This window comes from Anopheles coustani, chromosome 3 (genome assembly GCF_943734705.1).
Source record: "Anopheles coustani chromosome 3, idAnoCousDA_361_x.2, whole genome shotgun sequence".
NCBI lineage: Eukaryota > Metazoa > Arthropoda > Insecta > Diptera > Culicidae > Anopheles > Anopheles coustani.
In genome coordinates this window covers 12,126,602-12,151,603 of record NC_071288.1, presented here as the reverse complement: position 1 = coordinate 12,151,603, position 25,002 = coordinate 12,126,602, and the positions used below count along the sequence as shown (strand labels likewise).

General features: G+C 43.5%; 3 protein-coding genes and 1 non-coding gene across 4 annotated transcripts; 1 reads left to right on the top strand and 3 right to left on the bottom strand.

Annotated features, from left to right (window-relative positions):
* Nucleotides 1-169: 169 nt before the first annotated feature.
* On the bottom strand, nucleotides 170-3,446 carry LOC131261534 (1,5-anhydro-D-fructose reductase). Its single transcript, XM_058263595.1, has 7 exons — nucleotides 3,180-3,446; nucleotides 2,846-3,026; nucleotides 2,551-2,735; nucleotides 1,101-1,217; nucleotides 838-953; nucleotides 521-772; nucleotides 170-436 (listed from the first exon to the last, which is right to left on the bottom strand). The coding sequence occupies exons 1-7, from the start codon at nucleotides 3,252-3,254 to the stop codon at nucleotides 394-396; spliced, it is 969 nt and encodes a 322-aa protein (XP_058119578.1). The 5' UTR covers nucleotides 3,255-3,446; the 3' UTR covers nucleotides 170-393.
* Nucleotides 3,447-6,269: 2,823 nt separating this feature from the next.
* Nucleotides 6,270-6,341, bottom strand: Trnaa-cgc (transfer RNA alanine (anticodon CGC)). The gene has a single exon. It is a non-coding gene; the product is annotated as a tRNA-Ala (tRNA).
* Nucleotides 6,342-9,903: 3,562 nt separating this feature from the next.
* Nucleotides 9,904-10,734, top strand: LOC131259584 (homeobox protein MSH-D). The gene is made up of 2 exons (XM_058261110.1): nucleotides 9,904-10,258; nucleotides 10,337-10,734. Exons 1-2 carry the CDS (start codon nucleotides 9,904-9,906, stop codon nucleotides 10,732-10,734), a joined length of 753 nt encoding a protein of 250 aa, XP_058117093.1.
* A 1,954-nt stretch (nucleotides 10,735-12,688) lies between these two features.
* On the bottom strand, nucleotides 12,689-24,209 carry LOC131261036 (adenylosuccinate synthetase). Its single transcript, XM_058262923.1, has 8 exons — nucleotides 23,451-24,209; nucleotides 19,163-19,265; nucleotides 14,542-14,821; nucleotides 14,287-14,361; nucleotides 13,987-14,117; nucleotides 13,738-13,892; nucleotides 13,469-13,653; nucleotides 12,689-13,391 (listed from the first exon to the last, which is right to left on the bottom strand). Exons 1-8 carry the CDS (start codon nucleotides 23,682-23,684, stop codon nucleotides 13,148-13,150), a joined length of 1,407 nt encoding a protein of 468 aa, XP_058118906.1. The 5' UTR covers nucleotides 23,685-24,209; the 3' UTR covers nucleotides 12,689-13,147.
* Between the last annotated feature and the right edge of the window lie 793 nt (nucleotides 24,210-25,002).

The following is a 25,002-nucleotide window of genomic DNA, read 5'->3' as shown; positions in this document are numbered from 1 at the left end:
GTCTCGGTCCGTCGAGGAGGAACCACTTCACTCGAATGAAGTATAACTCGGCGATACAATCCCCCCCTTTTGCTTATTATATTTATTTTCAACTATTAACTCTCAGATATGTGGTGATAGAAAGCAAAATATGATAGGGCAAGCTACTAAAAAAGATAACTCGGTGTGATAAAAGTTGAACTACTCACAGAACGAAATGTATTTATGTCATATTCCTCTTGTCAGGAGCTGTGCGGCAAATTTTTGCACGCTCGCAAGTTGATTCGCGTCTGGCGCGATAAGCAGGCTTAGGTGGTATTAAGTTTTCTTATCCAAAGCGAATTTATATTGTTACTACTAACATTAGTGTATGATTAGCGGATAATAATAAAAAAAAGATACGCCTCGTTGGCTTCAAGATGCAACTATGAACGGGAACTCGGGATGCTTGGTGATGCTGTTGGAAAGAAAAGAAAAAGCATCGATCATAATGTGCCGCACGATGGAAGCCCCTCCCTCTCTCCTCTCTTCCGTGTCTTACCCCGGGAAGAATCCAAAATCGCAGATGCGTATGTTCTGATCAAGCCCGTTCAACTTCACCATGTCGTCGCTAGACAGCTCAAAATCAAACAGCGCAATGTTCTGGCGCAACCGGTCCGCGTTGGTACTCTTCGGGATCGTCGCTATGCCGCGCTGAAGCAAATGACGCAGCAGCACTTGAGCAGCAGTTTTCCCTGTTCGCTGGGCGATTTCCTTGACCGCCGGATTGTCCAGCAAGTCCGGTACCTCGCGGCTACAGCAAAAGAAAAGAAAGTAAGCGTTTCTAGGCTCATGCAAACTTTGCTGGTAAATACTCACTTTAGCAGCTTTTCAATTCCCTTCGAACCGAGCGGTGAGTACGCGGTCACAGTAACTCCGTTCGCCTTGCAAAACTTCACCAGCTCGTTCTGCTGCAGATAGATGTGGTTTTCGATCTGCGAAAAGAGAGGCAAAGAATTGTCCATCCACTCGTAAAATTTTCCCGCATCGACCACATGGCCAAGAGCTGTGGCTCAAAAAGCTCATCCGCTCGGATTTAACAGTAGCGAACTGCTGATCACCGCTGGAGCTCCCTGTCTTACCTGCAAGTTGGCCGGCTTAATTCGGCAATTATCCAGCACTCTCTGTAGTTGCCGCTGGTTGAAATTCGATACGCCTATGCTGCGTGCGAGACCGGCATCGGCGACCGCTTCCATGCTCTGGCGAAAGAAGATGCGGTAGATGTTAGGAAGATATGTGGAGAAGGTTTTCGAGAGCGAAACAGGGGACAAAATGGCGAAAATAGGAAAATGGAAAAACAGGGACACGCCAAAGTGGCTGCTACAATGATGATTGTTTATTGTTTGCGGTAACGCACCCTTCTTAAGACGCACGTTCCGGGTACGCAGGGCGGTTGTGTTGTCTGTTTGTTGTCGGTTTGGTATTTGTTCGCCGGTCGGGACTCATCCCGACTCAGATTGACTTTTTTGATGTAGGAACGCTTTCCAGTTCCTGCACGATGCACGGATTGGCAAACTCAAGGGGAGATTCCCAAAGTGCACCGGCGGAGGTATCATTTACCGGGCGAGTCAAATTGTTCCGGAAGTAAACGAGATCAAACGAGACTGAAACGAGCACGCTGCTTCTTGCTAGGGCAGCTAGGGATGAGAACCGTGTACCGGACCGTTTGCCAAACCCTAGGGCGTTCCCGTTGCAGCTTGTGTAAGCCGAAACCGATGGGATTTGTTAATAGTTGCGTTGATTGAAGGAGGTGCGTTGGGTTTGTAACGTGTATCCCTCGAGAACGACCGGAAGGGACCGACGTCTTTTGGGTTGGTGTAAGACGGTACAATTGATATGTTTTGATTGTCTGTTGTAAAATTAATTATTAACGCCTTTATCCTACGTTTGCAGTGTTTCCCAATTCAAATGAAAAACATATTGTGTATCATATTTGTTGCAATTCGGTTATAATATATAGTAATTTTAATGATTTGCTAACATTAAATATGTTGTCACAATTATGATCTGTGAGCACAAAGATTGTCCAAATGCCGGCACTGTACAACAGCTCTGGTGGGTCGTTTTAGAACCGATAATCACGTTTGACTTCCTTTTTCTTTAATTTTGAAGGGTGTTTGCATCGTCAGGGTGACATTCATCCCTCAAGGTTATCTCTAATCCTGGGGTCACAATTTAATTTACCGATGACGGTCTTGTCTAAAATGATTTGCTAATAGAAAGTTTGACCGAATGTTATATCAGTTCCATTCAACCGAAACGGCTAGCAAACCCAAAATGGGTTCATTGCACTTTTTCTTTTATAGATGTCCAATATGAATTCCTTTTCATTTTTATAATAATCAGTGAAAGCACCGTTTTAATTAGTTCGAGACAGGCGGAAATCGTACCCATTCGTACCCAAGGGTACGAAATCATCTTCCAAAAACCAGCGAGAGGAAGTAAAAATTTGAATAACGAATTTGGGTGAAACGCCGAACCGACCGAACGGGTTCGAATGTGATGTTAATAAGCGGCGCGGTTGGTACGTACCTTCCACAGGGCAACATGGTCCGTCGTTGTTTCGAGCACCAGCTCCCCGTTGGCGTCGGTCAGGAAGGGTCCGTCCACTTCGGGCACGGTGAACGGCACATGCACCAGGTAGAGATCGACGTAATCGAGCTGAAGATCGGTCAACGATCGTTTGAGAAACTTTTCAACCGTCGCCGCTCGAGTGCCTGTTGAAGAACGTCATTAAATATATGTTTATGTATAATCAACAAATTGCTCGGTGCCGAAACGTCGCAAGAAATGGCTGACACCAACAAAAACCTTTTAAGTACCGTACCGTGTGGGGGCAGCTTGGTAACGATGAACAGCTCGTCGCGCGTTACCCGGCCGCTGTCGAGCCACTGGCGCAGCACTCGTCCGATCGTGGGCTCATTTAGGTACACCGGTGCACAATCGATGTGTCGGTATCCTGCTTCGAGGGCTTCATTTAGCGCTTTCTCCACTTCATCGTCCGGAGCCTGTTTTCGGGACACAAAACAGGAGATGTAAAACGAACGAACAATCTATTAAGTACTTGACACTATTCACGTTCGGAATGTACGGATCTCCATGTACACCCGTTCCTCTCCTCCTAACCGTTCGGTTATCTAAACCCCCCAACACTCACTTACCCGCCAAGTTCCAAATCCCAGCGCCGGCATCTTGTAGCCGTTCTCGAGCGTCAGATCAATCTTGCAAGCCGCCATCGCCGTGGGTTTTAATGACGAACAATTTAAAAGCGCACAAAAGATTACACCAAAACCTCACCGTAGCGTGGTTGTCCGTCGACTGCGTGCCTGGATGCGATCGGGTGCCGTTTTTGTCCCACGACGATCGCACACTGTTCCCCACACGCCGTCCCCAAACAAATACCGCCTCGCTCCGCAAAGGCGAACCGCAGTAAAACCGGTCGCGATCGGTTCGAGTGATCGTGAAAGTGCAATCCGTGGGTCACTTGTTTCATCCGGCTCGCCGGCCCTTCGCATAGGACTGTTTCACTTCATTGCTATCTAGATTGTCCGGGAGCATTTGCAATTGCGCGATGGTTAAGAGCTGTATGCACATTCTTTCCAGTACGTTTTGCATATATGACACACAGATTTCATTGAAATATTTTTAAAATCAAACAATAACATAAATGGGAAAAATCAAATTATGCTCGGACATCAATAAGTTTAAAAATATTGATAATTTACTTTCATTAAATTATTCAATAATAAACCAATGTTGAAACAAAACGAATGTGGTAGATATTAAACTTCAATAGCTTATTTTTATAAAGCTTCTTCCTCTCCCCAGCGAAATGTTCAGAATACGGTTCTTACAGAGCAAAACTTTGCCAATAGAATACCAAGATGCACCAAGTACAAATATGACCGCACTGCTTCTATAAAAGCACTTTGTCTGTGTACAAGACCATGTTTGCGTGACTCGCTATGTAATGCATTTTCTCCCTAGATAGCACTGTCGGCAAATGTGTATTTACAGTACGCTTCCGACATGAAAATGCAAGGAAGCTGTAACGACCGAACGAAAGGAGATCATGCAAGATGATAAAAGCGACTGTGAAGTTATTAGCTTATGGTATGGTTCAAAAAACATTTTGCTCTTCGAAGGATAATGTTCTTTTGCACTAAGTGCTCAAACTGAATAAGCATAAAAGTTTTCGCGTATTTTGTTATTATACTTTTGAACTGATTTAAGCTACTGGAAGTAACACACTCAACCTCACAAATAAGTTACTACTTGGAGCCTTATAAAATCATTTTGACCACTTATGTAATCTAGCGCAAATGTGTATAAAAATACAAATGTTCATAAACGAAATTTTTTTTATTGATTTTTACGCTCGCTAAACCACGCTTAGGCTAAGTAAATATATGTATAAAGAAAATATTTTTTTTTGCAAAATATAGAAGTAGTACTTTAAATGGGTATTAAATCGCCGTTTTCATGAAATTAACTAAGTCCTTTTTTCATTTTAGAGGCTTTTTTTAACATAACCCTCATGATGATGGAATATTTTTCAAATGCACTTACAATCAATATTTCGGTATTAAAAAGTATAGTGATTTTTGCACACGTTCAATTACAGAATTGTCGAATGTGAAAGCGTAATTAGTTTTTTCAAGGCAAATACTTTTATTACTGAAACATTGCCTAAACAGTGCATTGAAGAAACGATGTAATTGCTATTTATCCCTCGAAAAACCACACTTATCGCCAACTTTTTTTGTACCGTGTACTACTAGGGGAGAGACACATCAAAGAGAGAGTATTGTGCAGCAGCTGGTCCTGGAGAATCAAAACCGGAAAGCCACCATACTAACCGAATAGTCCTCTATTTGATAAATTGAAATAAACATCAGCAAACAATCAAAGCAACCCATCACAAACAGGGTGGAAGATGAACAAACCGTCAGCAATCCTGGCAAACAGTATCAACTGTCACGATCATCGTCATCATCCCCTGTGAACGAAGGGGAAGAATAAAGGGAGCCAGTACTAACCTTCAGAACATGGCCGACATACATTTCCCTAACCCTCGACAATCGTTATTTCGCTTGGGGTTTCCAAAGAGGGCGGCGTTCTATTCTGGTATCATCCATTTTCACCAGCCGTGAACCGTAATTTCCCTACGACCAACCGAGCCAATACAAATGGCCGCCGATCTGTGCGTAATACGAGACGTTTTAATCAAACTTTAATGTAATACCTATCCGTAGCGAGGGGTAGGACTTGTTTTCCGTTTTTCCTTTCCCCGAGCACAACGACGGTTGGCTGCGTTTGGCATGATGGAAAACTTCTGAGGCATGCATTGCGCGAGGGCAATAAATGGTTTAAATAATAAACTGCCTCGCTAACCTTTGCCGGTTTGTTGGGAGTTTAATTAAATTTTCGTTTCGTTGATGATCATAAACCAATCCCAACGGGTTCCCGCCTGTAGAGCTTCCTGCCTGGTACCACGCTCTTCCGGTCGCCACAGCTCTCCCATTACGGCAATCTCGACGACTATGGACAGTCAGTTTGTCTCTATTGAGGTGTAATTGTCTATACCTGAGGTGCCCTTGGTGGCATCTGCAACGATAATCCTTCCGCATCTGCCCGTAATGGACGGAAGGAGAGATGCCTCCGGGGGATGACCCGGGTTGTGAGATGTTTTACCGACAACGTATTTGGCAACGAGTCTGTCAAAAGTTTCACCTTTATTTTAAAGGTAATATCCCTGCACCGACCATGCACCGATACTGCAGGATTTACGGGGACAACTCGGTTTTGGCAAAAACAAGCACACGAAAGATATTCATTACATCCTCTTCTCCGAACACCCGATAAGCAACGGTGCTGATGATAATCGATCACTTGCCTTGAACGCACTCGTGGAACTAAAAGAGCACTTTAAAAGTATTCCAAGCAAACAATAAGATAATGATCCCAATACTTTGTGGGATATTGCGGTAAAGTTCTTAGGCCTTTTTGTTAAATCCAACGTTGGTCTACCGATATTATAAAATTATTAAAATTTGTTGAAACAAACGTGCAAACAAATCAAATGGCCAAATTTGTGGCATATTACAAAGGATGACCATGTTGGTTAAAAGTTGTACCAATGATTTTTATTAGGGTGTATTCATTAAACTATTAACTTCAACTCCATAAAACTATGCTTATTGAATTTTTGTATTTTTCTACCATTCAATTACATTATAAAAAGGTACTATTGGAGATGCCGGGGATTGAACCCGGGACTTCTCACATGCGAAGCGAGCGCTCTACCACTGAGCTACATCCCCTTGTGGCGCAGAGATTGCGTTTTTGTGCCGGATTTGGGGGAATAGTTGCTTAAAACATGTTGTGTTATCTTTATTATTTTTTTGGGTATGTTGAGGCTGCTATGTACTATTTCTGGTTACTGATAAAGATGATTAAAACTTCAAGCTAAATTGAAAAGAAGTGATTTGAACGTAATGCTGAGGGATTGATTTATCGATTGATTTGAATGATTTTCTTCATAATTTTCTTGTCTGCCAACCTATTAAAAATGTACTTCAAAAGTACTTTAAATAGTGGAATATGAGGCAAATCTAATGAGTGTAGAGAACTAGTTGTACTTTTCATCAACCCGCTTGCCCAAAACCGGATAAGCGATTGGAAAACACAAACCACGCTTAAGAAAGCCAACAAAAATGGCCCATTGAGTAAAACGCCAGCGCCGACGATCGTTAGAAGCGAAGATCAATGGACTGCTTTTGGAAGTGAAAGGAAGTGATCGGAAAAGCGCTGCCTAGCGAACGATGCACGCTGGAAATAAAGCCCAAACACCGTACACATCCGCTTTGCCACTTCAGCGAACAAAAGACAATCCTACGCTTGAGTGCGCTACGATCGTCTTGAGACGTGATTGTGAAGCCTTCGGGCGAAGCGTAAAGGAACCGAAGAAAAGGACAAATAAATGCTACACAAAATAACGCACGAAGGAGTTTGCCATTGTCCATCGGCCCCGGGTAACAGTTTAATCTGCCATTCATCCTTTCTTTTACTGGAGACATTGCAGGCCTAGAAGAAGATGCTACTGTAAGATCTTTCTTGTAAGGTATGGCGGTATCGGGCTATCCTTGCCCGCTGCTTTCACCGTATCATTTCCCGATAGGCCAGGACACTGTTTACCTCGAAAGTGGAGCAGAATTCGCTAAAGCCAGCAAAAGTAAATCAAAACAATCGTAAACAAGGTGCTGGGTGTGTAGTTTACCCTTTTCTTGAGTAGGCCTCAGCTTGCAGACTCGTGCATACCCGAGGATCGTGGCGGTTTTGAGCGATGGTAAGTAAACCTCTGCCAAATCCATCGTCCAGCTTTAGCTTAGCCTATCCTCGGCAGACCCTGTTGTGGTCCGACTGGCCAGACGGGTGGCAATGTTTCTAACGATTACAAGGATCACTTGCAAAACAAACCACACTAAGCACCGCAAACAGAACCATCCCGGGGTTTCCGGGAGCAGATTATCCCGAGGTCGGGCGTAAGTGGGATCGGTGAGAAGCAAAGCCCTGGAGTGCTGGAGAAGGAAACCCGCACAGGGCGATCCCGAGCGTATGCAATTCATTAGTCTTTTCAAGTGTGCGCCTCGCAAAGCCGAAGAGGAATTATTCCAATTTGTTTTTCCCATCGGGACGTGTCCGTTCCGAGCCCAAAAGGAGATCTCAATTCGCTAGCACACCGGGAGGCACGCACGGATCACCGAGTTCGTGCGTGTAATGGAGTGCGTGTGTAAGCTTTCAAGAGGCCAGCAACATCCCGTGGAGATAATCCTGAGCCAAGAAAAACAGCAACCGGCTTTGCCGCGATTGAAACGAGCCACGGTTAAGATTCGTTTTTCGCCATGCGCCGCATTTGCTGACCATCTGATACCCACACGGGTACTTCGGGTGGCCAGTTGCACGTCCTGCAAGCTACTGCTTTTTCTCTCTTTTGGATTTTCTTATAGAAAAGCTTGTCTGGATCGCTTGAACAGCGGCGCATTATGTAATAAAGATTAGAATTAGTATCCTTCTGCGGGAGACTTTTTGATGATGAAGTTTGTACGAATTGGCCAAACCACCTGAGTAGGATAGTTTTCTATCTCATGGGCGGCATCTTTTTGATCTTTGCATCTTTGCAAAAATATGCACTTTTTCTAGATTGAGAAATAATAATGAACATTGGATGTTTCTTTTTCAAGCACCTCATTACATTCAAATAAGAACATTTGTCTTGAATTTACTTAAATAAAATAGTCTTTAATTTACTTGAATTAATTAAATAAAATTGAAGACAATAAATCTGCTGATTATATTCTTTATCGGAATCGATTATGAAAATTTTGCAAGATAAATAATATGAATAATGTAAAGAAGGTGATAAATAATGTAAAGAAAAATAATCATCAATGTCAAATAATTTCATTTTAATGCATTGACTTTTTGGTAAGTTTTGTTCAAAATAGTCGAAGTATAAGCCGTTAGCTATTACAAAAAAAAAAGAACTCATTCATTAAGGGCTTGTGAAAGGAATTACATACGTAGCCATGTACCTAATCAAATAAAAAATGTTATGTCATGATTCACAAACAAATTAAAAATTTGCATAAGGATAAAATCACATAATATAGTTACTTTAAATAAGAATATTTGAATTATTATTTTACATTTACGTTGGCTTTTTGAACAAATTCTTTTAAACGGGATTCTTTTAACCAGAGGAATTTAGTAGAGAAAGCAGTCAACCAGGATTAGCATGAACTTTCAAAATGCAATTTATATAAAATATTATACTTGTACCAACAAAAACTTACACAAATTATTTAAAAAAAAAGTTTGATGCAAAAAAGCATTGAAATATTCCACCGCTTAAAATGAAACAAGATAAAATTGGAACTTCTTGAAATGAGGAACTTTAACACCAGGAATAAGGAAGGTTATGCTCGTTAATGAACATTTCATTGCGGAAACCATTATTAAACAGTAGCAATCTCCATCATTCTTAATAGTGTAACAACCATAATTCGAAAAAAATGTGTCAACACTATAATCTAATAACGCGATACCTTTATTATCCATTTTGCTACACATCGTTATTAGAAATATTTTCTCAACAGGGACAAAAAACACAAACCTCACTGATATTTCCTGTCCTTCACCGGTGGTTTCGGGCGAAGATCGTTTACAATCCATTTATCGGCGCAATCGCATCGTACGTAATAGGCCAAGGATTGTTCAATCGTCAGCTAGAATCTTTCCGCTCCTTGCTAATCCATCTTAATTGTCCTCGCCGCTGCGGTGACAACCGTCCTTGGCGCAATTGTAATTTAATTACCAACTACCAAGTGATGTGAAACCGCACCCGAAATTTTCTCGAGTGATCTCGGCATCGGGAATTCCGGTTTTCCCAAATGAAAAATAAAAAAAAATCGTGTCCGTCTAGGCTAGTTCTCATGTGCCTCTGGCATGATGTTGATTCTTATCCCTCCTCGTTTTGAAGCATCCTTCATTTTCCTCGTTCACGGCGCACCTTCCCTAGGAGGGTGAAAAGGGGAATCGGCAAGGACGTGTTCAGCAAAGTGGGAGGAGTCTGGAGTTCTGACGATCCTTGCCCGGCAGCACTGGAAGAGAAAATGAGAAGAACAAGTCAATATTTGGACAGGGATTCAATTTCGGGAAAACAATGGGATGCTTTTCCGAGAGACACGGACGCAGTAGGGAAGGAAGAAAATAAAAAGGATACGATCGGTGTTTACCGGCGCTCAGTGTGCTGTTGGACCGGCCAGAACGCGGTCGTGGTTGTTGACGAGGTGCCTTGCCGGAGAGTGTTCTTGTGCGTTCATTATGGCGGCGTCGAGCTGTAAAAGTGTGGCCCCGTTGCGGCAGAGTGATTTTAGCATCGAACATATCCTTACGCGGGCGGGTGAACGGTTCGAGAGGCGACGTCGATCCGAGGAGGAACAGTGTCGAAGTTGCTACACCAGTAGCCCCGGAAGTGAGGCGAACAGTGATCTGGAGGTGGAAGACGCCGAACGGTCCAGATCGGTGGCACGAATCGAGCTTGACGACGGGCTGGATGTGGGACATCCGGCAAAGCACGCGACGGTGGAACGACGATTTGTTCCGACGGGTTCGGGATGTGGTGCACCGGCGTTCGATTGGCTTTACTACACACGCTACCATCCGCCGAAACTTCCGAGTAAGTAAAAATCATATCCCCTCCATGATCGCTTCGGGCTTCGTGTCCTAACGATCTACCTTCGGTCTGCTCTTCCAGGACCTGCCAAGGCCGGGCCTGTGAAACGTACTCCCGGCCGGTTACCGCGCGTCCCATTTACGCCAGCCCAGCTCAGTGCACTCGAGGACGCGTACAAAGTGTCCACCTATCTCAGCTCGGAAGAAGCCAACCAGCTCGCCTACAGTCTAGATCTCACGAACACGCGCGTTAAAATTTGGTTCCAGAACCGACGGGCGCGGGATCGAAGAGAAAAGCGTGAGGCTCAACTGATCGGCGCTGGTGCGGATCCACTCGGACCGATTCCGCTCTACACCGGTGGAAATTCGACGGGAGTGCCGATCGCGTCTCGTCTCCGCAGTCATCCTTCGTCGCCGTCCAGCACGGAAGGGGGTGGAAGTCGGCAAAGCAGGAGTCCTACCACGGATCGAAACTATTAAACCGAGGTCCGGGGGGAAAAAAGGGAACCGCCGTGTTGTGAGCTGTGAGCGGAAAAGGGCAATCAATCGTTGCGAAAGGTCTTGTGATATGGAGTTTGATAGTGTATTTTACTTGTAAAATAATTTCATATTTGTACATATAGCGTAAATCATCGACGAACATTTAGAAATAATTAAGGATACTCGTTTCCATTCCCAAAGTGCGTAACCGTCAGAATGTAAGTGATGAATTAATCAAGAAAAGTAAGTGAGAAAAACACCAGTAACGGCGCTAATATGACCCGACGTAAACGACGAATAAATATTTACACATTTACATGCCTCAAACAACGAGTAACGATATGATTTATTCAATATTCATAAATACAAAAAACTGAAACACTGTATGTGCAAAGTGTTTTGTATAAAATCGAAGATTAATATTATAAAGCAAAGAACGCAACTGTAAAAAGCAATCTATTTCCTTGACCATCACACCTGGAACCGATTGGCGATGTGTTTTTGAACGCGGGTCGTGGTAAAATATTTCAAAAATCTTTGTTATTTCGGGTGTTATCGGCGATTTAAGTTTACCAGTTTCTGTGGACAGTAGGTAAACAAATTTCAAAATTTATTAAAATTTGGGGTCTGAAATCTGTGTGACCTGCTGCCCACAGGACATCCTTTTCCCTTTTTATTCCATTTCCGAGAAACATAAGCTTGAAACTTAAATAAAAAAAGTCCCAGCTTATCTTATCCGATGCGTCGTGTAAGGTATAAGGAGCAAAGAAAAAGATGAAAATGTGTAGCACGCCTAGTGTCATCATAGAAAAAAGACAAATCAAAATGAATTTAATTCTTATTGCTCATTCTGTATTTTGGAATCCATTCATCAAAGCTTTATTACAATGTAAAAAAGGGGATTGAATATATCTGTAATAAAACGAAAAACCTAAAGTTTGTGAAAAGGAACCACTAACGGTCCCTTTGTGGGACTGTGGGGGACGTTCTGGCAACATATTTTGTACAACAATTGAGTGAAAACTAAAAGGAGAGGCATGAGGCAAGGGATTTAAAAAAATGTATATGGCGACTAATTATAACCTCTGCGCAAGCGAGGAAGATTGAAAGAAATCTAAAAAATGTAGAAATAGCAAAATTAATTTTTAAAAACGCTTGCTTAACTAAATTACACCTAGGCAAAACCGTCTTTCACGTCTCGCTCCTACTTTATATTACTTTAAGTAATGACCTACTCTACATCTTTGCTCGGGCGAAGCCACGTTCATCCATTGATGCTAGCATTTATAATAGATTTCAGTTACTTCATTACAAACGCCCTCCGCACTGCTCCTGCAGCCCAGGGCTACGCAGCGGCCCAAAAAGAAACAGCGAGTTCGGACGTGCGAATACTAAGCATGGTTCGCGACATTGAACTCCGAACTTCAATTCAAATCCCACACCAAGCGTGTCAAAGTTTTGTTTATAGCCTTTTAGCCTTTCCAAAAACAATAGTTTCCCTCATTGCAGCACCATCATTGTGATTCTATCCTAACTATGCGCCTGGGCGCTCTGCGGCTCTAATAGCTCGAACAACACCTATCGGACATCAATCGGATAGCACAAACATGCCTAGCCTACTGAGCTGGGTGTTTGAATGTTTGTACCGGTTACGATACACCATTGTCCTCTCTTTTAGCTGCAGTATGTGCATTTAATTTTTCTTATGTTTTAAATAGACACCACTTTCACCATCTTTTAACTCTGTCTACCTCTATCTCATCTTTTGTTTTTCATCTATCTTGTTCTCTTTTTCGATAACTTTCACCCTCGATCATACACTCACCTTTCGGTCATAAGTTCAACGTGGTGTGTATGTGTGTGTTAGGAAGCGTCGTAAAAGCCTTTATGGGTTTGTTTGTTTGTGTATGTGTTTTTTATGCATGAGAGAGAGGCTAATTTACTTAGCTCATCCTTGCTTAAGTTTTAGGACATTTAATAGGGATAGTTTTGCGATCGGTAATTCTCTGTTGGTAAAACATATTTCACACTTCATTGCAAAATATTTAGGGCATTGATTTTGTTACGACCATCAATAGCTTTCACTCATTCTCGCCCCAACATCCGGTCAGCCTCGGCAGTTTACAGGACAGACTTCCCACCAGAAGAGGTTCACATTGTGCGTAGGCTTTCTTCGGAATGGTACAGGAAATAGTTTCCCGTAAAAGTTTCCTTCCATTGGCGTTTTGTATGTATGTATGCATGACTGTACTGTGCCCTAGCAGCTTCTCGCTTCCGTAGTGAGCGCGCGGGTTGGGAGAGAATGGATCCAAATTGACGATGAACAAGGAGGGCGCGGCTGCGCTCGAAGGCTCTCGGAAAAGGTGTTGGTAGTGCGCCCGCGCCATTCGAAGTTCCTCAGGCTGTCTGGAACTTAATCCTTCACGCAGATGATCGACTCTCGACCCTTGCCGACACCGATCCACTTAACCGGTACATCCAGCTCGTTCTCGATTAGCCGAATGTAGTCCTGGGCCTGCGGCGGCAGTTCACCAAAGTCGCGCACGTTCTCCGTCGACTGCAGCCAGCCGGGTACGGTGATGTAGTTCACCTCCACCTGGCCCAGATCGGTGATGGAACCAGGGAAGTAGTCAATCTTTTTACCGTTCAGATTGTAGCTGCAAAAGGTAATCAATAAAATTACATATTATACCAATTATATTTCCCCAATTTTGATTACGAGCGTGGGACGTACCTGACGGCAACCTTGATCTCCTTCAGCGTATCCAAAATATCCAACTTGGTCAAACAGAGTGCAGTGTAGCCGTTGACCATGGAGGTATAGCGGAGCAGGGCGAGATCGAGCCATCCGCATCGGCGGATTCGTAGCGTTGTGACACCGACCTCACCGCCACGCTTTTGCAAAAATGATCCAATTTCCTAATGGGTGGAAGGATATCGAACAACACATGTCAAGCTGATCTTCTTTAAAAGGGAAAGAAAATGCTTCCCATCGATACTTACATCGTGCAGTTCGCTCGGGAACGGACCGTCACCGACGCGGGTAGTGTAGGCTTTCACGACACCAATCACTTCGCCGATCGCTTGCGGTGGTAGGCCCAACCCCGTCAGGACGCCACCGATACTGCAGTTACTGCTCGTTACGTACGGGTAGGTGCCTGGAAGTAAACAGTGGATAACACCACCCACGGTCAGTCAGTCCCAGGATCAAAACCGAATTCCCCCGCCAATCGACCGCCGGCCGATACCTACCAAAGTCAATGTCCAGCATGGCAGCGTTCGCTCCCTCGACCAGTACGCTCTTGCCCTCCTTGAGCGCCGCGTGCAAGAACGACACCGAGTCGCGCACCAACGGCCGCAACCGTTCGGCATACTCGCGATATCTAGTAACGTGGTAAGAAGCAAAGGTCCAACACAAGTCCAACAGATGCCGCCGCCTCCGTCATCCGACCGTCTCACACCGTCGTCAACACGATGCCCTTGCCGCCGTTGACGATCGCAAGAGGCAGTGGGAGGAAGACGGACGTGCGTTTGGCCACCGGCGGTACTTACCGTGCAAGCTCCGCGTTCACGTCCACCGAGAAGTCGGGATAGAGCCGTTTGTACATCGCAACCAGGGCTTCAAACCTGCCGAAATGTCCCGATGTGCCGAACACGTACGGAAGAAAGCGTACCGAGCGGGGACGCGGATTCCCGAGAAAGAAAGGAAACGCACGAAGCGTACGTTAGTGTCTTTGTCCAGAGGCATAAACAGACGGCGCTCTCAAAGCTAGAGCTTCTCCGTTTCTTGTGAATCTCGAATCTTACTTCTCGCTGAACACTTTGAAGTCACCGAGTAGATCGGACACGCGAATACCGTTGCGGGTCGCCTTGCTGGAGTAGCACGGACCGATGCCCTTCTTCGTGGTGCCGAGCGATTTGCCGCCCTTCTCCGCCTCCTGCAGGCCATCCACCTGCTGGTGCAGATCCAGCACCAAGTGGGCACGGTTCGAGATGATCAGCCGCTTTTCCCAGTGCTTCAGGCCTTTGGCCTCGTTCTTGGCGAGCTCATCGAACAGGCCCGGTAAATGAACGACGACACCGTTTCCTGCAAGAGAGTTGATTAAAAAATTTTACACATTAGAAATAAAGCTTTGTACACCGTGAGGCTAAACTACTTTATTATTTTCAATTATTAAAAACAAACGTTTCTTGCCTCAGAGGATTCTTTTAGATCTACCAGATCTTTCAGAGTGTTAGCGCCGTATCAGGAACATTCCGATCAACCCAGCGGATGCACCGTAGACACAACATGAGCCATGACGATTAGACATACAATCTTTCGTCTAGAAAAGACATCGGAGACGCATCGAATAACCTCACGGAAAGAGGAAAGACACAACAACCGTCTGATAGCCTGAAGGTTTCAGAAGCCCCCAAGAAAGAACCCAAGTGGAAGCTATCCAAAGACATCTCGATTATTGGATCGGTAGCGAGCATGCCCTACATATGCAGTAAAAAATGTGTGTCTTCTGAATCTTACGATCCGATCTGATAAATCTCCGGTCAGTATTACAATAAGTTCTAAGTCTGAAATATGTTGAAATAAATACTTTTATTTTGTTTTAAAAACCAAAAGACTGCTGGTCAGAATCATAGTTGTATATATTTTAACTATACTTCTACACGTGACGTAGTGTGTTGTTTGTGAATCACTATAGCACGTGATCTTGAACGTGATTCGAGCAGAACACTGTATTTTACATACATATAACGAAGGCAAATTGGCTCACGATATTCATTTACTTTTTTCCTCTTTTTCTCCTCTCTCTCTTTGAACTTTATTTTAATTATGACGATTGGACAATTACATGGCATACTCCTGGTACTGAATCACGATTCAAGTTGAAACAGGATACATGGAATAATGAACCTTCATATCCATAATTGAGGATCCACCTTCCGGGCACCAATGGTAAAAGAGAAAAAAGGAAAACAAACCACCCTTAGACCACACACACACGGGCCGCAGGACCATGCCGTGACGAAACTAATAGGCAAGCAATCGATTATAGCGTGCTTCACTGGATTGTGTTTCAAGCATCAACCACCCAGTCCTTTATCAGATAGCTGCACAAACATGTATTTCACTTTATGGCTATGATTTTTCCACTTTTATTTCATTTGTTATTATCGATTCCGTTGTGTTAACCTTGATGCAACGACATGACAACGATTCTGGCAGCGACTTTTGAAACTAAGCGATACGAGACGCATGAAAAGGGTATTTTTAAAAAAGAACCCTATCGTGAATATGCACTTTCCAACGGTGACACCAGATTTTTTTTAACTTCTTTTACCAGAGACACGATCGGAATGGTATAATCCATCGTAATTGAAATGTTTCCTAGCAAAAGAAGGAACTGCTTCATCTAGTTAGTTACAATGGATCCGAATTAAAACATTGTAGGTGGAGAAATGTACCGGCAAGCAGCAGTTGGGCAACACGTGTGGCGCTTGGATTCCTCACACAGTCGAATGTCATCAGCATGTTGTTCGATAAGGGAGCCGTTTTTCCACGTGACGAGATTGGCTGGCTTCAGGAGGCAGTATTTCCTTGTTTTAACAAGTGCTCCGATGGCCCGGAACAGCTAATAGATCTTGAACTATTATTGCTCCAGTGAGTACGTATTTCCGTTATGCCACATGAGATACACTTTGTGTTGGCAAATATTTCAAAATGGAAAATAAAACAAACATAACATTCACTCATAGTAGACTGGGTAAAAATTCGAAGCAAAAAATCGGACACCATAAGATCCCCCGCCTACTGCTTATCTTAACTTTCTTTACGGCGACACAATTCTGTACGACGTTTCCGTTGAACGATCGTTTATATCGGATTGCTTGAGGGTGAGCTTCCATCTGCACAGAAATAAGATCTCCTTCCTGTCCTCAAACTCTAGCGGTAGTGTTGAAAAATTTGCTGATGGCTGGAGTACATGTGAGGTCTACCACCGGAGTTGAGAGTTATTTTAACATGCTTTAGTTTCTTCGTTTTCTCAAACATGTGTTTTTATTCAAATATAAACTCTGGAGTCACTGAAGGAAGTTATAATCAAAAGCTGCCTAATGGAGCCAATCTACATTAAGAAGCCTAGATTAACAAAAGATAACAAATAAATATTGTTTCAGAAAACTTGATGTTGCTGTTATGTCATTACAGCTCCAGGTACTTTATCAAACTTATCCACCATCAAACCAAACATTTGATCGATAAACATGATTTCCGTGCAGCCCTTTCCTTTATACTTTGTTTCTGGTTCTGAAAATCCCCCAAGCCAAAGATGGCTTGCTATCGTCCCCAACCTATCGTCACCGGCCAGTGGAAGCGGACCAAACCAAACCAAAGCCCCAAAATCGGGATATCCACCAAAACGTTGATAAACAAACTATCGTCGTCGTTTAGAGTTTCGCTGGCCTTGACTCGAGCCAAGAACTAACCCAAGGTTTCCACTCGGCGTTCGTGTTGCACTGCAAGGAAGCATATCCGTCGCCCCGATCACTTCCCTTTGCTTGGTTGCGATTTTTATGGTGCGGACGAAAAATCATACTACAATGACAAAGTTTTACCGTCGATGATGGCGCACGGGAAATGGGTGATTAATTGTTTTGTAAACCCGCACTTCGGACCACCGCCGGTCGCTTGGGCTAACAAGGGCCACCAGAACCAACTCTAGCGACGGGTAGTTATATTTTTCGACAAAACGGTTTGAGAATCCGTTTGACAGCCGAAGTTTGTAACCGTGGCGTTTGGTCATAAACTCTGCCGGCCGCGCGTACAAAGTTGGGGACATGTTTAGCCGAACGAACGAAACACAGAAAAGCATTATTAGTTCCACGCACGATCGAAAGCCATAATGGTAAACGATGCTGAAACAGCCGATTATGTGACAGTTTGTACGAGGCTATGGTTTTGCAGCACGAAGGGCGACTGTTTGTTTAAATTAAAATAAACCCTGTCGTCGGTAATTGGATACAACATTGTCGTTCGAATTTGTGAGCCATTTTAGCAACACGTGACACTGTTCTGGCTAGTGAAATAATGTGTCTCTCTAACTTTCAGAAACATTTAAAACCCTCACCTTCGAATTCTTTGATCATACATCATTCCCCCAAAAACTGCAAGAGCTCGGAATGAACTTATTGTATAATATTTCAAACGATGTCATCATCGATGAAAAATATCATTAACTGGATCATTAGCCGGCTCTAAAGTAGACGAACAGCGCACTGTGAAGCACTGCTTAGAACGTTGCCAAATAATGGCCTCTGGTTGCTTGTCTTACCGCCCACCAATTGCTCCCCCGAACGAGGGACCAAATCACGAACACTACACATGACCATGTGACGGTGGGTGACGAGGGATGAGTTCAGCACCGCCACCACACACGTTTGTCATGCCAACAACGAACTGGTGTCAACAAGATAAGACAACCCCACAACCCATCACCACGAGTCTCCCCGTCTCCCATCACACATCTTTGGAGGCTGTCACGAAATAAACCGCAAGAGAGCGAGAGGGCGAGAACAAGACCGAGAGTGCAGACAAGCACCGGTACCCACCTTCGGTATCCTCGTGGCAAAATGAGTTAGGAAAAACGCATTCGCTAGGGCTTTCAAGGGCAGTGGGTCGCATTTTGCACTTGAATTTCGGCCAGCTCAGAAACTAACATGCCCTTCGTTCGACGGTGGCCTGACCTTACGCCTTGAAACTTTGTGTCCGTCCGTGCGGGGGGGAGGATGCGTCTCCCTGAAGCGGTATGCTGATCAATGTTGGCAGTTTATATATTGATGTTTGTTAGCATTTATTTTCATTTAAATTATTTTTTTATTTCAACCCATTAAACAAAGTCCTTGGGGGCGTTTCGCGTTGTTGATCATTATACCAGAGATAATGAAATAGCAACGATCAAAATAATCGTTTTACGATGGCAAATGGGTATAAATGACTTGCGCTCAAGGATGGTGATAAAACCGAATATAATGTTGTTCTGTGAAAACCCGTTTCGCGCATCAATTCGCACATCCCATCATTAAGGTACGAACGTGCCCCGTTCGTTCTGTAAGCTACCACAGCTGATAACGCCATTTATCTGTTGTTGCGTCAGCGGAGCACACGCAACCGGTTTGGAGATGAAAACGAATATGCACCGAAAGTTTGTCAGGCCATTTCCCAAACGATCGCGTTCTAAGATACGTTCCCTGTACGTCAGGAAAATGGAGGGACGTATGTTTAAGGCAATCATTTCATTCATTCATTTCAGTTGGCATGAACATCGCTCCCGGATTGACTCCCTGGCATCTTGGCTAACAGGTGGTGATAGGAGAACCCGGTTTTTTAATTCTAGCTAAAAATAAAATGAAAAAAAATCACTCCCTAACTTACCGATCACAGAGACACACTTCTCGTGAATGATGCCGCTGGGTAGGAGATGGAAATCGAAATCCTTCCCTTCGACCACCACCGTATGGCCAGCATTGTTGCCACCCTGAGAAGAAAGAAAAAAAATTGGGAACGACATGATCAAACATTGCATGAGAATTGATTATTCAATTATTATATCATTTGGTTAGTTTACGTTGGTTCACATTTTCATACATTCAGTTATATTTGGAACGAAAAACGCGAACTCGCGCAAGATTCAAAGATATTAATTTACAGCCATTTTATACGGCAATAAACAACCTAAATATCGGATGATCGTAAAACTAAGACTAAAAACAGGGGAATGAAATGATGGAAAATAGGAATCCGTTAGAAGCTGTTTGTATAACACTTTGCCATAAACTCAAACCACATCAATAATAATTAACATCAACATTAGATGCGTCATCCGCGAGATAATCCGATCACCATCGAATACACTCGCTTTTCTGGTTGGATTTGGTTATTTTCTTGTTCTGCTTTTATTAGTAAACAACCATGCTGCACCGAACCCTAAGGTGAGGAAAAGCAGTAAAAATAAACATTAAAAAAACCCCCGACGTAGAGCATCAGATGGCCACAATGCGCATCAGCGTGACTGTCCACAACCTCCCCGACCACCATCATCCCATCCTTTCCACCTCGTTGGTAACCGGGGGTTCACTTGGATGTTCGGTCATGAGTTTTTGGCAGCGATATTTTTGGCCAACAGCCAGCTCCGAACGATCGCAGCGCGTTGTTACCCAAGCACACACCGGGTGATGGCTGCAGTGCAGCACTCTACCTTCTACGGCCTCTCCCACCCGGGCCGATGGTTGACGTCGTTCCGCGACTGCTAAAAGCATCTTAGTTTCATTCTTGACCAGCCTGTACAAACTCTCGTTGCGGTTGGCCGTCCGATGCTCGTGCGCGGGTGGCTCAACAGCAAGAGACGTTCTTTAATACTGATTGTTGACTTTCAAGTTTTTGAATGGTTGCAGAACAACGGGTTAATTTCATCTGCACTTGAATTCCGCAACAGATGATGGCTATTTTTTATAAATCCATTACCATATTTCGCCGTTTTCAAAATTACTTTGACTTTGACGAAAATTTCATCCTCAGTTATTTAATTTAATTTAATTTAATAACATTAATATTTACTATATTGGAAACGCCATCCTTGCTTACGCATCAATATTTACGCGAAAAAAGATAACCTAGCCAGCTTTTAAAATGATTATGTCTACCGGTGCAGTACATTTATTTAACAACAACTTAATGGAACTACACTTAATGATACTACACCAGGGATCGGCATACATTTCTTAAAAAAAGGGCCAGATGATTAATAGAAAACCGAAACCACGGGCCGGATACCTTAAACAATGACTTATTTTTTTCTAAGTAGTACCCTTTTTAATGGAGTATCATCTTTTTAAATAGTAAAGTTACATAACAAGTGGTAAGATAAAATATTTGAAGTTTTATCATTAAACTTGTTTTTCAATATTTTCGTTCTATTTTCGTTGTATTTTGATGGTTTTTTAACATATAACAGGAACATCTCGTTGATCAATATTAATCTTCATTTTTGGGAAGAAAACAAACCTGACTGAACCTGTAGACAAATCTTATAAAAATTGGGTAGGTTTTTTTGTATTAAACACCTAAATTTTATTACGGGCCGGATAAAATCAGTTGGCGGGCCGGACTTTGCCGACCCTTGTACTACACTGACAAATTAAGAGAATGGAGCCAGTAGTTTTCCGAAGCATTGAATCGTTGATACATTCAAAAAATCTGATGGCTATGCAAATAATCCTCCGAAAAAAAACTCAGAACTTGCAAGTGTATGTTAAAAAAACGTTCTCCATATTATTTGTAATATACAATGTAATATTTACGCTTTCAAGATAATGCATGTAACAATCTATGTCCATGATCATCCAATAATGTCACCAACAAGAAAGCTACATAATTTAAATTAATTTTATGACAAATGCTTTTCAATATGTAACGACAAATTTTCAGGGAGAAGTGGACGAATAGAGAATATTTTTAAATCTCTTATTTAAAAAATATTATAAAACTCTTGCTCCATCAGATAAAAAGTTAATACATTTCAATAATTATCACCTTTTTTTTATTTTTGGGGGCCTGGTAAAGCTGGTAGGGAAGGTTTGCCAACGAACAGATGTAAATAACTCCCCTTATGTTAGTGATAAAAACATTGTTCAGTCATTGAGCAAAACCAAGCCCCAGCTCTGTGGCAGCGAAAACTGTGAACCCCTACGATGGCCAGGCGGTAGAAAGATAAACCAGCTTGGGCCGGGGATTTCAAGTGCACACCGCCGAAGATAGCGTCACGCGTCTGCGCTCTGCGGTCAGTTCGCGGGGTGGACCGGGGCAGCAGCGTGAACAAACGCGAGTAAAACCGACCGACATGAGCGAACTCCTAAATCCCACCCGCCTACCGCGAAAGCTGCTGATGGCCACCTTGGCTCATCCCTGTTTTCCCCCCTTTCGTCGCCAGTACACCCGCGCCTCTCCTTTCATCTATCTTCAGAGCTATTCCGTCTGTTCAGAGCTATTCTTATCGAATGTGTTAACATGCGGCCATGTGATTGTGGTGGTCGCCTGCAACGTCAAGTGTGTAGCGCGCGCTGTGGGGGTCAGGTGGACCTGGTGGTGTTGTTAAACGTCGCCCAACAGTCATTCTCCGCTCGGACGTGCCCTGTGCGGGTGCTTTCCACGAATGATGGTCAAATTTGTCGTAGCTGAGATCCTTTTAGCACATTATTCTCCCATAACGTTACATTTTTTGCAGCCTTGACGGGCAGTGTTTTGTTTCGTCAGCCTTAAAATACAATAAATTATTCAACTAGTGACAGGCAGTGGTCAGTAGGACACTAGAACTGAACCTTATACACCGACCAATATATTGTTCACCATATGAAAAATGTTAATTACATCATCGCGGGTCACGAGGTGTTATTGTATTGTATTTAAATTTCATGTTCTACCGCCGCACATGCCCATTTAAACAATTTATTTCGTATCATCAACCTTAATGACTTCTTATCTGTAACAGAGCTGCGTTTTACTTTTCAATTTCCATTTATTAGCAATAATACACCCAGACGGTTATTGCACGACGTAGTACCGACGTCTTTCGAACGTCACCGACGGACGAGCCCTCAGCTCATCAAGGAAGGACGAATCAACGAAAAAAATGGAAATAACAACAAATGTTCATACATCCCGGAAGAGATGAAGTCGGGGGGTTTGTGTGCGTGTGAGTTGGACGTAGTTCAAGGTGGATGATTAAACACTTATTAATCTTATCAATGACCTGAGCATGAGGTTCGATTAGGTTCGCGCCATACGCCATCAAATTTACTCAGTATTTCTCGCGTGCCCAGCAGCTTCATTGACCGTGAGAAGTGGCAGTGCGCGCGTCTGACGTGTGATCATACGCCACATGATCGATCGAGCCAACATAGTGCGCCACTTTCGACCATATCGGCGTACACTCTACGGAGTTATGGGGTTGGGTCTTGAAGTAGGAGTGCCTTTTCGGGAAAATGCTTTTAGCGTCGACGATCAAACAAAAAAGTTATCTTATCGGTTGTTCGATATCCAGATCCAGAGTAAACGATACAAAACTGACGGTCAGCAGCAACTGTGATAAGAACACGCAGTAAGCTGTCTGGAGCATCTCGTTACAAAACGAAGCTGTGAGAAACGGGACTACACTGCCAACATCCAATAGCAATCGATACAAACCGTTCGTCACATGATTTCAATCAGCAACCGCAACTGCATTGACACGGCTGATTCGATTGCTTCATTGACGCAGGAAGTGGCGTTAGATTGAAAATGCATCCATCATAAAGTGGTGGGTAGATGGAGATAAAAATAAATAAAATTTGCAGCAATAAAATTGCGATGGTTTTATTGCTTACGTCGCCGCCAAGAACCAGAAAATGAAGCAATGTCTTCAATCGCGTTATGTTAATGCCATAGGAACAGGAACTAAACGACGGATGCATTGCATGTTTAGCAGTGTGTTTAGGAATGGTTTTGTATAACGAGCAATTTCTATTACAGCTAAATCCGCTTGTCCAAACTTCCTAATGGCACATGACACGTTTAGTAACTGCTTAAAGAAATAAGAGAATGTATCAAACGAAAATGACCAAACACACAACATAAAAAAAATAGCAAGCGTTGATTTTCTGCACAACAGGAATATCTCCACACTTACCTGGCAACGGCATACAATGTCCGCGTCAGCGGCCAACATATCGACCACCTTGCCCTTGCCCTCATCGCCCCACTGAGCGCCAAGGACTACAATCACCTTGGTCCGGTAAAGGTTGTGACGGCGGTGACACATCTGTTCGTGCGTGTTCTGCCCTGTGGCGTGATTGGCACTGCTATTGTGATGGTTTTCGGTGCCGTTCACAGCCACTTGGTGTTCCGCTGACATACTGGCCATGAATTTCTGTTGTTCCTCGCTTTTGGTTAACGTGTTTTGCAGTGTTGTGCGAATCACACTCCGCAGATGTTGCTCGCGTGGGGCGTTCTTTCGACGTCGTTCGGAAGAATCCGGATAAGGAAACAGCAGCCGCTCGGCAGCCGACTACAAAACACTTGGCAAAAAACTTGATTACACAACCCACTTCCGGTACAGAAGCCAAAACTTGCAGCGCACGCACTGCGTTACTGGACCAGATTGTTGCCGTATACACTACACGCTAGTACACCACACGATGCCCCACACGTAGAGTTTAGGGCAGAAAGAAAAAAAAAAACGTGACCACGAGGAAATGGATGATGAAACAGGAACGATGAAAGCGTACGCAACGGTAGCTTTCGAGGGAGAAAAGAAGGTAATCCTTCTTCCTCGACGATCAACGAGATCCTACCACCGGATGTTGAAGGTCCGCGACCGAAAAATTTTAACTACACCGCCAAGCAGTCTTCGCCACCGTGCGCGAAACGCCGGAGGAAATGCACACGAGCCTCGTGCGGGAGCGAAAATTCGACTGACAGCGCTGATAGTGGGTGATCAGACATTAAAAACACGCGGGACCAGGTTGGTGGTGGACGGATTCAAAAGATTCGAATCCCATTTCATGGATTCTAAAGATTTAGATCCCATTTGACGGATTCTGAAGATTTGATTCGATTGGGATTCGAATCAGATTTGATTTGTTTGGGACTCGAATCAGATTTGATTTGTTTGGGACTCGACTTGATTTGGTTCTGAATTGATCCCAATCTATTAGAATTTGATATGACTCGATCTAGACACGAGGTGAGTTGAATTAGTAGATCTAAAGACAATGTGATAAAGGTTTTTGCACGATTTAACTCAGGTTAGAAATACAGTAGAACGAATACGAATACCCAGAAGTGACAATGATTCAGCGTTGCATTCAAAAATTGCTGTGCTGGTTAGTTGATTTTCAACATCAACAGAACTACTTACAGTGGCGAAACACATTTCGGAAATATGTGGCATATTTTTATTACAGAAAAGCGAGTTATCAGTTGTGATTTGATGGGGATTCAGATTAGGATAAATGATTTCCAGACCTGCATTAATTGGTTTACCTCGTCTCACGGCTGTTTGATGGATTGGGATTCGGATTTGGGGATTCGATGTACCCACCACTAGAACGAAACGGCAGCGCGCCAAACTGACATCAAAACCTTGGCCACAGCTTGAAATGACTGAAATAGCTAATTTGTTAATAACTTTTTAATGGCTTGACCAATTTTATCACCAGACCCCTCAAATAAAAGGTCTT